The sequence below is a fragment of the Amphimedon queenslandica genome, unplaced genomic scaffold, assembly GCF_000090795.2.
Source record: "Amphimedon queenslandica unplaced genomic scaffold, v1.1 AMPQUscaffold_12680, whole genome shotgun sequence".
NCBI classification, from domain to species: Eukaryota; Metazoa; Porifera; class Demospongiae; order Haplosclerida; family Niphatidae; genus Amphimedon; species Amphimedon queenslandica.
In genome coordinates this window covers 1-12857 of record NW_003547084.1, presented here as the reverse complement: position 1 = coordinate 12857, position 12857 = coordinate 1, and the positions used below count along the sequence as shown (strand labels likewise).

The 12857-nt window shown below is 37.0% G+C and overlaps 5 protein-coding genes across 6 annotated transcripts; 3 read left to right on the top strand and 2 right to left on the bottom strand.

Annotated features, from left to right (window-relative positions):
- The first annotated feature begins 269 nt into the window (after positions 1 to 269).
- Positions 270 to 1199, top strand: LOC109587124 (hippocampus abundant transcript 1 protein-like). Its single transcript, XM_020003361.1, has 4 exons — positions 270 to 497; positions 546 to 769; positions 862 to 973; positions 1096 to 1199. The coding sequence occupies exons 1-4, from the start codon at positions 308 to 310 to the stop codon at positions 1119 to 1121; spliced, it is 552 nt and encodes a 183-aa protein (XP_019858920.1). The 5' UTR covers positions 270 to 307; the 3' UTR covers positions 1122 to 1199.
- Positions 1200 to 1730: 531 nt separating this feature from the next.
- LOC109587126 (uncharacterized) lies at positions 1731 to 2301 on the bottom strand. The gene is made up of 2 exons (XM_020003363.1): positions 2134 to 2301; positions 1731 to 2064 (listed from the first exon to the last, which is right to left on the bottom strand). Exons 1-2 carry the CDS (start codon positions 2261 to 2263, stop codon positions 1883 to 1885), a joined length of 312 nt encoding a protein of 103 aa, XP_019858922.1. The 5' UTR covers positions 2264 to 2301; the 3' UTR covers positions 1731 to 1882.
- Positions 2302 to 2308: 7 nt separating this feature from the next.
- Positions 2309 to 5472, bottom strand: LOC105314674 (uncharacterized). Of its 2 annotated transcripts, XM_020003362.1 has the most exons (4): positions 4354 to 5465; positions 3429 to 4238; positions 2636 to 2973; positions 2309 to 2543 (listed from the first exon to the last, which is right to left on the bottom strand). In XM_020003362.1, exons 2-4 carry the CDS (start codon positions 3624 to 3626, stop codon positions 2375 to 2377), a joined length of 705 nt encoding a protein of 234 aa, XP_019858921.1. In that variant the 5' UTR covers positions 3627 to 4238; positions 4354 to 5465; the 3' UTR covers positions 2309 to 2374. The 2 variants fall into 2 exon arrangements, with proteins under 2 accessions (XP_019858921.1, XP_003390284.2); XM_003390236.3 differs by lacking the exons at positions 2309 to 2543; positions 2636 to 2973 and having other exon boundaries at positions 3685 to 4238; positions 4354 to 5472.
- Positions 5473 to 7426: 1954 nt separating this feature from the next.
- On the top strand, positions 7427 to 9371 carry LOC100637934 (uncharacterized). The gene is made up of 5 exons (XM_003390235.3): positions 7427 to 7669; positions 8113 to 8438; positions 8531 to 8678; positions 8764 to 8968; positions 9038 to 9371. Exons 1-5 carry the CDS (start codon positions 7436 to 7438, stop codon positions 9352 to 9354), a joined length of 1230 nt encoding a protein of 409 aa, XP_003390283.2. The 5' UTR covers positions 7427 to 7435; the 3' UTR covers positions 9355 to 9371.
- A 1733-nt stretch (positions 9372 to 11104) lies between these two features.
- Positions 11105 to 12851, top strand: LOC109587122 (putative protein TPRXL; the record flags this gene model as incomplete). The annotated part of the gene is made up of 2 exons (XM_020003359.1): positions 11105 to 11245; positions 12106 to 12851. Coding segments are annotated over exons 1-2 (887 nt in total), but the record flags the coding sequence as incomplete, so codon positions are not given.
- Positions 12852 to 12857: the final 6 nt, after the last annotated feature.

Genomic DNA, 12857 nt, shown 5'->3' with positions numbered 1-12857 from the left:
TTAATTTTATTACATTTACTGATACATATACATGCTCTTATGTTGTGTACAAAGTTTGAGCTCATTCCGATCAAAATTGGATTTTTTTACAAATTTTTAAAGTTGTTCAAAATTGGGCCAAAGTTCCTGTACTATATTACATGTACACGGTCTCGGGCCAAATTTTGCCAAAATTCAAAAGGAGGAAATTTCTCAATTTTTAAAAATTTTCTGATGCATATACATGTACTTATGATGTGTACAAATTAAGTTTAAGCTGACTCCATTTCTCTCTCTCTCTCCCCAGACACTAGTATTAACATGTCTGATGCACCTAGTTGGACACAAGTACACCATCATCTTTGGTCTAATAGTACAGGCTATACAACTATTCATTTATGGCGTGTGGACCAGTAAATGGCTAATGTGGACAGCTGGTGTCTTTGCCGCTTTATCAACAATCATATACCCAGCTATTAGTGCTTTAGTCAGCAAAAATGCCGAACCAGAACAACAAGGTAATATTAATTTTATAATTTTAATATTAATTAATTATTCAATTGTAAGTGTGGTTTTGGGTATTTTGACTGGAATGAGAGGATTATGTAATGGATTAGGCCCCACCCTTTTCGGTCTCAAATTTTATCTGTCTCACGTTCATTTAAAGGAAGTGGGTAGTGTGAGCGTTGCCATGGCAGCGACTAGCAGTAATAATATTCATGGGTTGGGCGAAGTCAGCCCTGTACTAATTAATGGGACAATGTCACCTACTGATATCAGCATGCATGAGGTAAAAATTAAGAAGTTGATTATTAATTTTATTATTATTATTATTATTATTATTATTATTATTATTATTATTATTATTATTATTATTGATAGGGTGGTCTATTCAGAGGTCTTCCATTCCTCTTTGGTGTAATACCAGTACTAATTGCACTGGTTGTTGCCTTGTGTATTAAAGATACTAATAGTTTTATGAAGAAATCATCAGGTAAGAATTGTATTGTACATCTGTGTTCTAAATGAATTTAAATCAAAATTGATTTTAATCAAATACTATAGACATTGTTCATGTTGTGTTTATTAATTGACAGTGATTCTTTTAATTTTTAGAACACAATTCACTCAATGTATTATGACAAGTGGACTGAAGTAGTATTATACTAATATTATTATTATCATCATCATTTTCATTGCTCATTTTCATTGTATGCACACACCTATATAATCAGTGTAATAAAGTGGCCATTCAATAATCATTATTATAAAGAAATAGGATATTGCAATTTAGGATGTAATCACTGAAATATCAGTGTACTCCCAATCAACTGCCTCTTCTGAAGAGGCTTTTGCCTTTTTACCAATTTGGTTCCGAGTCTTCCGATCAATTTTGCTCTTCGAATGCAAAATATCATTTTAGGGTATTCATTTCTTCTGCAGTGACGTTCATTTACGTCACAACTACTGACCAACATAATATGACGCTAATCTGATAGCGATCAGCGCGCGCTCAGCCACGCTGCGATGGGAGAAGCTCAGATTTGAGCCTGTTTAGCCAACGAGAAGAGTAATCTGGCTGGACCAGCCAGACTATGAGAAGAGTAGAGCAGGGCATATGCTGCCAGGTAATGTATTGATGCAAATAAATGGGACTATCCTACTGTGCATTAGGCTAGTACGTCGAATTTCTACTCATTTCACACTAGTTAGCCTTCATTTTCCACATACCCACACCCACACAATACTACTACTACAATTATAACTTCTAAAAAAGTGAAGACAAATGATTGGTTACAGAAATGCAAAATAAAATGATGTTTTCAAAATACATTCCATCTCCAGCAATAATATTAGTAAATATGTCAGAAAAACTTGGATTAGCACGCTTCATCATTTCATTTCATCTGAGAACTAAGTCAGGCCTCTGTGAAAGAGGATCAAGGCCAAAGTAACTGTATCTCTGCAAAGAGCCTCCTTCAGATTCGTAAAGATCAATAGCCTCTTCCACACTTGGGATGTCTGCTGCATCAATCGCTGAAATATAATTGTTTTGGCGAGATAGCGCTTCTGGAATACCTTTCCCTAAATTCAAGAGAACAGAAATTAATGGTATTACACATAGGAAAAATCCAAATTGTACACAAAGCCAACCTGGGATTGCATGATAATTCCAAGACTCTACAAATCTCTTAATTCCAACATGAGCAACTTGGCATGAGACAAATGACACACAAAACTTATGCATGTCACTTTCCATGTTTATAGTGCCACTTTCAGCCATTGCTAACAGCAACCTCTTAATAGGGTAATTCACTCGGGAGTCAAATTCTGTAAAAATTACGTGCAATTGCATGCACAGTAATCATTAGAAAAGTACAAATAATAATTGCTATTACAATAATTTCAATAATACCTCAGTTGAAGGTGACTGTACATATGATGCTATACTACGAGGACCACAGTTTGTACGCAGATGATCTTGGATCCTCAAAACTAAATAGAACTCTCTACCATGGTCAACCCTAACCTGGTGCCACAGTCCATTTTCAATCACAGCTTTCCTGAGGAAAAATTATGTACAATTTCAGGATAAGAATGTGAATTACGCACTAAAGCATTGATTACCCCTCACTCTCAGTGCTGTTTCACATACCTGAAAACAAGGTCATATATTGCAATACAATTTTTCACCGGCATGATTCCAAATGCTACGATTTTACCAGAATAGCCGTCTCTAGCAATGACAGATGTAACGCCAAACAATGACAACTTTTCGTTCTGATCCATATGTATTTTGTGACCAAAATGGCAGGCGAGATAGGGAACTGGATTACTTCTCTCTAGCAAATCATTTCTCCTGCCTTCATAAGCCTCAGGAGCAACTTCCCATAATGCGGATGCAACTCTGGGTTGTGAAACAGGGTAGCCTTTTGAGAAAAGGTATCCAAAAAGGAACCTTGTCATAAGTTTAAGATCATATAAAGCATCAACCTACAAAATATAATTATTACAAATAAAATAATGTTTAGTATTAATTTGATAAAACTATGCCTGTACAGTAAATAGAACATTCGTTACATGTGTAAATAATAATTGCAAATTAATACTTAATCCTCACCAGCCCACCCATCAACTTTGTGTAAATGAGATGCACTATGATACTGTAAATGAGCAATGCTGGATACTGCCTGGAGCATGATGTGAGTCTTATGATATATATATTACCCCCTAAACTTACACGAGACAACTCCATCACTAAATCTAACGATTCATAATACCAGCACTGCCTAAACTACACTGACTATATGTACAATGGCAAGTATTTGGCTGCTGCTCTCTTTTTCACAAATTGACTGCTAATAAAAGCATACTGCATTGATTAAACTGAGTTGATTGGCCCACTACTATGATGCCGTACATACAGTTTAACATATATCTACAACTACCTGTTCAGCTAGCTCCTGGTTTGCCATATCGGCGACATTGTTGACTGTTCTTGTAGACGAACCTCTTCTGCTACTGCTATAAAACCTCTGCTCTAGTAGGCCCAGTGGTAATTCCGAGGGTAATTCATTCATCTTCTCATTCACAATCAGGATCACGTGATTACTAGCACTAGGTGGAGCAATTACTATTAAGATCATCCTGGCCCTGCCCAAAAGATCTAAACTGGTTTCATAAAACAAAAATTAACAAATCATATTGACTAAATGAGTGAGAGCCTTGATAAATGGGATAAATGAATAACCAAAAAGTGGTAATAAGTAAGATAATCGTTAGTCTTCCACAGTATATTTCGATAAAGTTTCACACAAACTCCTCATTTCCGGAAGTTTTACCAACTCTTCTAGGTCAATGACGCTTCTACAGTGAGGGCATGTCCTTGTGTCACTCACCCATTGTGAGACACAACTTTCACAGCCAAGAATAAGGCTTACAACAAGAGCTCCAGTAAGCTGGAAATTCCATTCTCATACATATTACACAAGTAAAACATGAGGCTACTAAATCTATATCTTGCTTCAATGATGTAACTTGATACTTTAATGATGCACATTCGGCCTCACATAATAGTAGCTTCGTACTAGGGTCAGTATCTGAGCGAGAATTAAACATCACCGACTTTTCCAGTTTACTCAATCTCATCTCAACTGAATCTCTAGATTTCTTCTTTGGTTTCTCACAGGAGGCATACTCTTCATAATCCTCAAGCAAAACACCTCTAATTTTCCGGGCTGTCCTCCAGAAGGCAGCACCTAAACAATAATGATGTAATGTAATACCAATCAATATATAAGCAGTATAATTATGTAGCTAAATTAAGGCTAATAATAATTATTTTGCTAATATATAATAAGCTGTAGCCCATACCTTTAGTACTTGAAACATCCATGACTTTCAGAAACTTTAAGTCCAATAATACCACCTCTTTGCCATCAAATCCGTCAGCACTCACCATCCTTGTTACTGCTTCTACATTGGCTGTGTCCTCTCTCAATTTCACTGGTAAAGTTTGTATCTCCTCCCATCTCCTTTCCAGACCATTCCACTGGCATAGCTCAACTGATTTCATCCATTCCTGGCCAACATTTCTTTCATTCTCGACATTAAGTACACCAGGAGGGACTCTTTTTGATTTCCACACTTTTCCTTGCTTTCCCTTCCCTCGACTATATCCTGAACAACATCCTCCATAAGAATCGCTACGGCCTGGCTGATACAAATACTTAAGTTCTTCTGGTGGTTGCACCACTTGCTCAGGTTGTGGAGTGCCAAAGCAGTCCCAATGGTCTACACGACTTATACTACCTACTGCAAATGACCCATCTTCTTCTGCTGTCAAAATATCCCCATCTTTCGATAACAAAACTACAGTTTTGGGTATATATCCAAATATTGTGCCTAGAATTTCACGGTTTATAGTCTGTCCTGCTTTCAGTGTGACTTTTGTTGTTCCAGAGAGCGAACCAATACAACACTGTTGCTGCATGTTTCTGTTCTCTCTGACTCTCGGGCTCTAGCTTGAATTAGGCTTTCTGGAGGTATGTATATTTACTATTTTAGTCCATTTAGGCAAGTCCGCTTTCTTCCGTATACGTCCTGTATAATATCGTTTTCTTGAACTTCCGCTTTTTTTCCGTGTAAAAAAAATAGAGCTTTATTCCAAACTCGTCTAATTTCTAAGCTCTAGTAAAGTCCAGCTAGAGTCTAGAGAAAGCAAATAACCGAGCAGTCTACCAGAATTTCCCACAAACACTGAGTCAGCCAACTTCAAGTCAAGTATGATACGGAACAACCAGTGACCTATGGCAGAAACGTGCGACTTAACTGAGCATGCGCATAAATTTTAACCGCGCAAATGTAATACCAGCCCAGTCGGGGCGTGGTACGTACATGGAGCTTGTTGATTGCCATGGTTACTGAGCTTAAATGCAAAATTGGTTGCTCCGCCACTGTCAGTATTACACATTGCTGTTTCAAATAAAGAAAATGATTAAAAATAGTTTCAGATAGTATTATTTTGTTTGGGAATTAGCTAAAAGCATGATTTTAACACTTCATGTGGCCCACTCATAATGAGATGTTTTAAGCAGTGAAACCATAGTCTCTAATATCAATGGTTAACTTGAACTCTGTGGTTTTTTTAACTCACTTAAAAATACAGGTTACTATGTAAAAATCGATGAAAATTGAAATTATTGATGCAGAAAGCCAGAAACCATCATGCACTGAGTTCTCTGAAGGTTTGGTAAAGGCTATTTCAGTGGTTCAGCCTTTTTACTATAAACCACCTTCTATAGCTAAAAGCCAGGAATATTCAAGCATTAATAAAAGTTAATGATTGCAAGCTGATATAAAAATTGCTTGATTTGTCCTATAGTCTTAGTCAAGCCCAGTCAAGTAATAACTAAGCATGGGCTGAAGGCCAAAATTAATTCACAATGTACAAATTATGTATCCAGTTGCAATTAAGTCTCAGTTTTGCTTAAAACATTACCTGTTAGCTATAAAAGGTAGTATATGGTAAAATTGATGAATGATGATGCAGAAAACATGAGTTCTAGCCTGGAAGATACCCAGCCATGCCCACTATGAGTGGGCGTTAATGCTTGGAAAGGGTGCTTTTAGCTCTGTATTTCATTCATTTTAAGCAATTTTTTAATGCAATTTTTTACACAATATAACCTACATCTATACTAAATATTCAAGTAATTGGAACAGCAATAGTATGTTTTTTAAAACAGTTAAAATTAAAAATAGAATTTTTGTTTTTGTCAAAAGGCTAGCTTTATGACAGTATAAAGCTTTCTGTGGTAAAGTTGGCCAATTTTTTTATGAGTTTTAGTATGGTTTTAGTATCTGATATAGCTAGCCTTTTGACGGAAAACCAGAAATTCTATTTTTAATTTTAACTGTTTCAAAAAACATAGCTATTGCTGCTCCAATTACTTGTATACTTAGTATAGGTGCAGGTTATATTGTGTAAAAAATTACATGAAAAAATTGCTTAAAATGAATGAGATACAGAGCTAAAAGCACCCTTTCCGAGCCTTAACGCCCACTCATAGTGGGCGTGGCTGGGTATTTTTGAAGCTAGAACTCAGGTTTTCTGCAGCATAATTGACCAGTTTCACCATAAACCACCTTGTATAGCTAACAAGTAATTTTAAACAAAAATGAAACTAAATTGCAAGTGTAAATAAAATTGGTGTGCTTCACCTAGCTTTGGCCTTCCAAGTTAAGTAAGTTTGGTTATGCTTTTACTGGCTTAAAAGCCCAGACTCAAGACAAATTGACCAATTTTTAAGTCCACTTGCAATTAAGTTTCATTTTCGCTTGAACATTACTTGTAGCTATAGAGGGTGGTATATGGTAAAATTGATGAATGATGATGCAAAAAACCTGAGTTCTAGCTTGGAAGATACCCAGCCACGCCCACTATGAGTGGGCGTTCAGGCTTGTTTTAGCTCTGTATTTCGTTTATTTCAAGCAATTTTTTGATGCAATTTTTTACACAAAACAACTTGCATCTATACTACCCATTCAAGTAATTGGAGCAGCAATTATGTTTTACAGTTAAAATTAAAAAATAAAATTTCTGTTTTTTTTTGTCAAAAGTCAAGCATAGTGACAGTATAAAACTTTCTGTGGTAAAATTGGCCAATTTTGATGCAAAAACAAGTTATAGCTGATAAAAACTCAGCTTTAGCTGATAAAAACTCATCGAGCCTGGTGTTAAATCATTACTATGACTTCACAAAAGAGATTGTGCTATAAAAAGACTGAACTGGCATTGCTAACCACCGAAGGTATTACATATAAGGAAAGCCATTACTTTAAAGAATTCTCTTAGTCAATGAAGTCTATCACATTCGAGATCAGATTTGCTTACCGAGCTAGCCTAGTGCATTTACTGACTGTTACTATAGCAATCAAACAATTCGGTCTGCGCATGCGCAAACTGCACAGTCAGCTACCCGCAATGGAAGATGTACCATTAGCTCTAGTCGAAAATTTTATGAAGAGTGGATTGACATACGATGAAATAAGTTCTGAATTGCGTGAAAGATTTCCTGACAGGAGAGGTTTATCATCGAGGACAGTCAGGAGGTATTGTAAAACAAATAACCTCACCCACATGACGAGTCGAGAGCTACAAGATCTAGTTGAGCAGGCAATTACGGAGGTATGTTAGATAAAATATAGCTTGTGTTCCTCGTTGTGTTTACGGTTATGGTGGACTTATCCTAGGTTTTAATTTTGGCTTTGACACTTCAGCGTACCTCTAGACATTCCAATTAGTGCCTAAATTAGTGAAAGTTTCATAGACTATTTACCAGTTCATGAATAATTATTGTTACTCACCCACATTTACATGATTTTTTGGGTAAAAGTTTTGTTAGGATCCTTTGTCCTAGTAAATCAAGTTATAAATTTCTGATACTGGAATTGTGTGCTAATTTTAATTTAATTAATTTTAATCGGGTTACTATACTATTATTATGAATTAAAATTTGTACATAATTAATCAGGGTATGATACCAAGAACTCCTTGATTTATTGTACCAGCATGATAATTATTACAAACTGAACACTTGTTTCTAATGTCTTATTCTTTGATTACAATAGGTTGGGTCTTTATATGGTCGTAAACTTATGACTGGATACCTTTTCTCAAAAGGCTACCGTGTTTCACAACCCAGAGTTGCATCCGCATTATGGGAAGTTGCTCCTGAGGCTTATGAAGGCAGGAGAAATGATTTGCTAGAGAGAAGTAATCCAGTTCCCTATCACGCCTGCCATTTTGGTCACAAAATACATATGGATCAGAACGAAAAGTTGTCATTGTTTGGCGTTACATCTGTCATTGCTAGAGACGGCTATTCTGGTAAAATCGTAGCATTTGGAATCATGCCGGTGAAAAATTGTATTGCAATATATGACCTTGTTTTCAGGTATGTGAAACAGCACTGAGAGTGAGGGGTAATCAATGCTTTAGTGCGTAATTCACATTCTTATCCTGAAATTGTACATAATTTTTCCTCAGGAAAGCTGTGATTGAAAATGGACTGTGGCACCAGGTTAGGGTTGACCATGGTAGAGAGTTCTATTTAGTTTTGAGGATCCAAGATCATCTGCGTACAAACCGTGGTCCTCGTAGTATAGCATCATATGTACAGTCACCTTCAACTGAGGTATTATTGAAATTATTGTAATAGCAATTATTATTTGTACTTTTCTAATGATTACTGTGCATGCAATTGCACGTAATTTTTACAGAATTTGACTATTGAGAGAATCTGGCCGGAAGTGAACTCCCGAGTGAATTACCCTATTAAGAGGTTGCTGTTAGCAATGGCTGAAAGTGGCACTATAAACATGGAAAGTGACATGCATAAGTTTTGTGTGTCATTTGTCTCATGCCAAGTTGCTCATGTTGGAATTAAGAGATTTGTAGAGTCTTGGAATTATCATGCAATCCCAGGTTGGCTTTGTGTACAATTTGGATTTTTCCTATGTGTAATACCATTAATTTCTGTTCTCTTGAATTTAGGGAAAGGTATTCCAGAAGCGCTATCTCGCCAAAACAATTATATTTCAGCGATTGATGCAGCAGACATCCCAAGTGTGGAAGAGGCTATTGATCTTTACGAATCTGAAGGAGGCTCTTTGCAGAGATACAGTTACTTTGGCCTTGATCCTCTTTCACAGAGGCCTGACTTAGTTCTCAGACGAGATGAAATGATGAAGCGTGCTAATCCAAGTTTTTCTGACATATTTACTAATATTATTGCTGGAGATGGAATGTATTTTGAAAACATCATTTTATTTTGCATTTCTGTAACCAATCATTTGTCTTCACTTTTTTAGAAGTTATAATTGTAGTAGTAGTATTGTGTGGGTGCGGGTATGTGGAAAATGAAGGCTAACTAGTGTGAAATGAGTAGAAATTCGACGTACTAGCCTAATGCACAGTAGGATAGTCCCCTTTATTTGCATCAATACATTACCTGGCAGCATATGCCCTGCTCTACTCTTCTCATAGTCTGGCTGGTCCAGCCAGATTACTCTTCTCGTTGGCTAAACAGGCTCAAATCTGAGCTTCTCCCATCGCAGCGCGGCTGAGCGCGCGCTGATCGCTATCAGATTAGCGTCATATTACGTTGGTCAGTAGTTGTGACGTAAATGAACGTCACTGCAGAAGAAATGAATACCCTAAAATGATATTTTGCATTCGAAGAGCAAAATTGATCGGAAGACTCGGAACCAAATTGGTAAAAAGGCAAAAGCCTCTTCAGAAGAGGGCAGTTGATTGGGAGTACACTGGTATTTCAGTGATTACATCCTAAATTGCAATATCCTATTTCTTTATAATAATGATTATTGAATGGCCACTTTATTACACTGATTCAATTATATAATTTAAAATGGTCCCCATTACTATTTAATTTTCACTACATGATCATAGGTATTATTTGTGGCTGCTAATATTCGCAATAATAAAAGTGTAAATAAGACCACATGTTTAGTGTTCAGCTAATTCACCAATAGTGACTCCTTTATCCATTGCTTCTTGTATGAACCTCTACCTTTGAGCTCTTTGATGCAAATTGTTGCTGGTTGGTTGGAAAAACTAACTGGAATGGGTGGAGAGTTACAACACATGGCAAGTAGTAGAGTAGTTCTGAAAAGTAATGGTTAAAGCAGCTTCAAAGAGACCAAGGGCTTGTAACAGAAAGAATAACAACTCAAGAACACTGCAGCAGGGTGCTTTGCTTTAATATTGAATCACATTTGGTACTACACATGCATGCACGGTATGGTAATTGCTGGTTGCAGTAAAAAATTGTGAATATTAGCAGCGGCAGATATCCCTAGCTACGGCATCGCAGTTCTACATAAATTATAATTATACACATTTTATACAAGTGATAATGAATAAATAAATAGTGGGAATAGACAAAACTGCCTGCTCACCTTTGTACTGGAAATCGAAAACTATGATGATAGGAGTGGCCTTAAACGAGCATGCGCAGTATAAAACGGGGGTGGTCTGCCCAAAAATGGAAGCAAATATTCAAAATGGCGATTACACATGATAAAAATCTTGATAACATCAGTTGATTTACATACTAGTAACAGTAAAAGTAAGAGGCTACAATTGCCTGGCCTCTTATTTCCACATGTTTCTTGTTCTTATCTTCTGACTAAATCACGGTTAAGTTGTTTATAGCGAGTCATAGTAAAACAGGCCGAGCTTCAGGACGATCAAGGATTATCTGCTGTATATTAATTCTCATTTTCTGTATTTGTTAATTATTTATTTATTTACATATTATTTATCACAATCTACTCATTATCCATTTATCACTATCCATTCATTCATTTTTTTGTTGATTATTAATTCTTATATTTTATCTGTTCATTTATTTATCTATTTATCTTATTTTCTCTTTTCTTTTGTTTCTTCTGTTTTCCGGGTGCCAGCAGTTCTTGTTGGTAACCCTTCAGGATGCTTCCTCTGTCCTCTCTTTCTCTCTGTACTGTACTTATTTTTATTGTTCTACGCATTCTGTAAAATTACAATTAAATTAAATTAAATTAAAAGGACTCATTCAGGATGACTTTTAACATCGAGTTTGAGTCTGCCGAAGAGAAAGGTGCCTTTAGTCATCATTTAGAAGATTTTCAATCCTTGCTATCTAAGAACAAGCTAGATAGCTTTGGTCTGTTGACAGCCATGTTTAATTTTATAGTTTTAGTTAAAGCTGCATGATGCATGGCTATTTTGAGTCTTCTGCTGGTATAGGGAGTTAGTAAAACTGTCTGTACTCTTCTAAGAGTCTTTTTTAGATCTTGTGGATGCCTGTGGTGCTTGCATTCTGTGATTCTTCACTGCCCATTTTTAATTACATTCTAAAGCCACCCGCCATTTTTAATTGACTGGGCAGCGGCCGGCAGCCCACCCCCCTTTTATACCCGTGCTCATGCTCGGTGCTGTAGCAATCATCACGTAAGGTGGAGCAGTGGTTATATTCTGCACATGCTCGTTTAACAAGGGATCTTTATTTAAGATATTCATTATTTTAAATTATTCAATATTCATTATTTAAAATGGTTATTAATTAGCAGGTGTTGTCATAATGAAATAAAATGATGGATATGAAGCAGGAACAAATTGTGAGCTTATTTGCAGCAAATCACTAAAAATAAGATTGTACTCCTGTCCAACAGCAAGAAATGGATACAGCTTAAAGCCTGTGACTGTTGCTACAACTATGCTAGATGTATATGTAAGGTAACCTGCTTTGCTTGCTTATTTTTTGTACACTTTGCACATCCTTGCATTTCTAAGATTTTGTGGAATTAAATTTCACGAATTGCTTGCAGACTGCACCACATGGCAATGGAGAGCAGAATTTTGCGGTGAATAATTTTCGCAAATGATCATAAACCCGCGAAAACATTTTACCACGAAAATAAACTGGTATACGGTATATGTACTTAAGTGTGTAAGTACAAGTACATATTGCTTTGAGATAATAGTAAATAGGTATTAATTTAAGTACAATAATGTTTAAGCTTTAAAGTACTTTTCACCTCTCTCCCTCTCTCTCTTAGATTGATGATTTCCTAGCTGGCAAGGCTCCTCTTTCGGTTGCCATTAGATTAGGTGAATCAGTAGTTGTCGTAAACTTGAATCGTGCCAAAGTAGAGGAGGTTGATGTTGAGCCCTCTCAACCTGAACACAAGAAAAGGAAATCCTCTTCAGGTAGTGCTAGAACACACTCACCCCAACAGACCTGCTGCTCTAATCCTTTCCCCTCCTCCTCTTCCTCTGATCTCAGTCCTACCTCACCGCTAAACTCCAACCCTCACTGGAGCTCAAACACCTCCTGTCCCTCTGTATCCCCCACTGTCACTCCTCCATGTGCCATGGTACCTACCATTAGGAGTATAGTACCGGTCGGTACTCCTGCCCTTAGTGATCATGGAGGTTCTTCAACACAGACACTGGGAAAGTCCCTGTCTCCAGCGGATCTATTGATACATGAAGCATCAGCTCTGCCCACCAAGAGACACAGAAGGAGGGACATGATTGATCACTCCTCGTCCTCTCTCCTTCCTCCTCCTCCTCCTAGTTCTTCACTTCCTCCCTCAGGCTACTCAACCTCTCCTCTTGTCAACACTTCATCCCCTCCCTGTCTCTCTCCTTCCTCCTCTTCTTCATGGCCGATCAAAAAAGCCATGAGGAGGTCTACCGGTTCTCGTCCGTCAAAAACCAGTGGAGTAGGAGGTAGTAACAAACTCTCACTGAGTCAGTCTGAGTGGGAGGAGCTACGCCGACTGAATAAAGAGATCCCCATGTCACA

What these genes read in the sequence shown, in the direction of transcription:
- LOC105314674 (XM_003390236.3), bottom strand. Translation starts at nt 4,972, where the DNA reads ATGCAGCAACAGTGTTGTATTGGTTCGCTCTCTGGAACAACAAAAGTC. An exon ending in GGATGTTTCAAGTACTAAAG is followed by an intron (nt 4,239 to 4,353) that starts GTATGGGCTACA and finishes ATTATTGTTTAG; the next exon opens with GTGCTGCCTTCTGGAGGACA.
- LOC109587124 (XM_020003361.1), top strand. Translation starts at nt 308, where the DNA reads ATGCACCTAGTTGGACACAAGTACACCATCATCTTTGGTCTAATAGTA. An exon ending in TGCCGAACCAGAACAACAAG is followed by an intron (nt 498 to 545) that starts GTAATATTAATT and finishes ATTCAATTGTAA; the next exon opens with GTGTGGTTTTGGGTATTTTG. An exon ending in TTTTATGAAGAAATCATCAG is followed by an intron (nt 974 to 1,095) that starts GTAAGAATTGTA and finishes TTTAATTTTTAG; the next exon opens with AACACAATTCACTCAATGTA.
- LOC109587126 (XM_020003363.1), bottom strand. Translation starts at nt 2,263, where the DNA reads ATGGCTGAAAGTGGCACTATAAACATGGAAAGTGACATGCATAAGTTT. An exon ending in GAATTATCATGCAATCCCAG is followed by an intron (nt 2,065 to 2,133) that starts GTTGGCTTTGTG and finishes TCTTGAATTTAG; the next exon opens with GGAAAGGTATTCCAGAAGCG.
- LOC100637934 (XM_003390235.3), top strand. Translation starts at nt 7,436, where the DNA reads ATGCGCAAACTGCACAGTCAGCTACCCGCAATGGAAGATGTACCATTA. An exon ending in ATATATGACCTTGTTTTCAG is followed by an intron (nt 8,439 to 8,530) that starts GTATGTGAAACA and finishes ATTTTTCCTCAG; the next exon opens with GAAAGCTGTGATTGAAAATG. An exon ending in TACAGTCACCTTCAACTGAG is followed by an intron (nt 8,679 to 8,763) that starts GTATTATTGAAA and finishes TAATTTTTACAG; the next exon opens with AATTTGACTATTGAGAGAAT.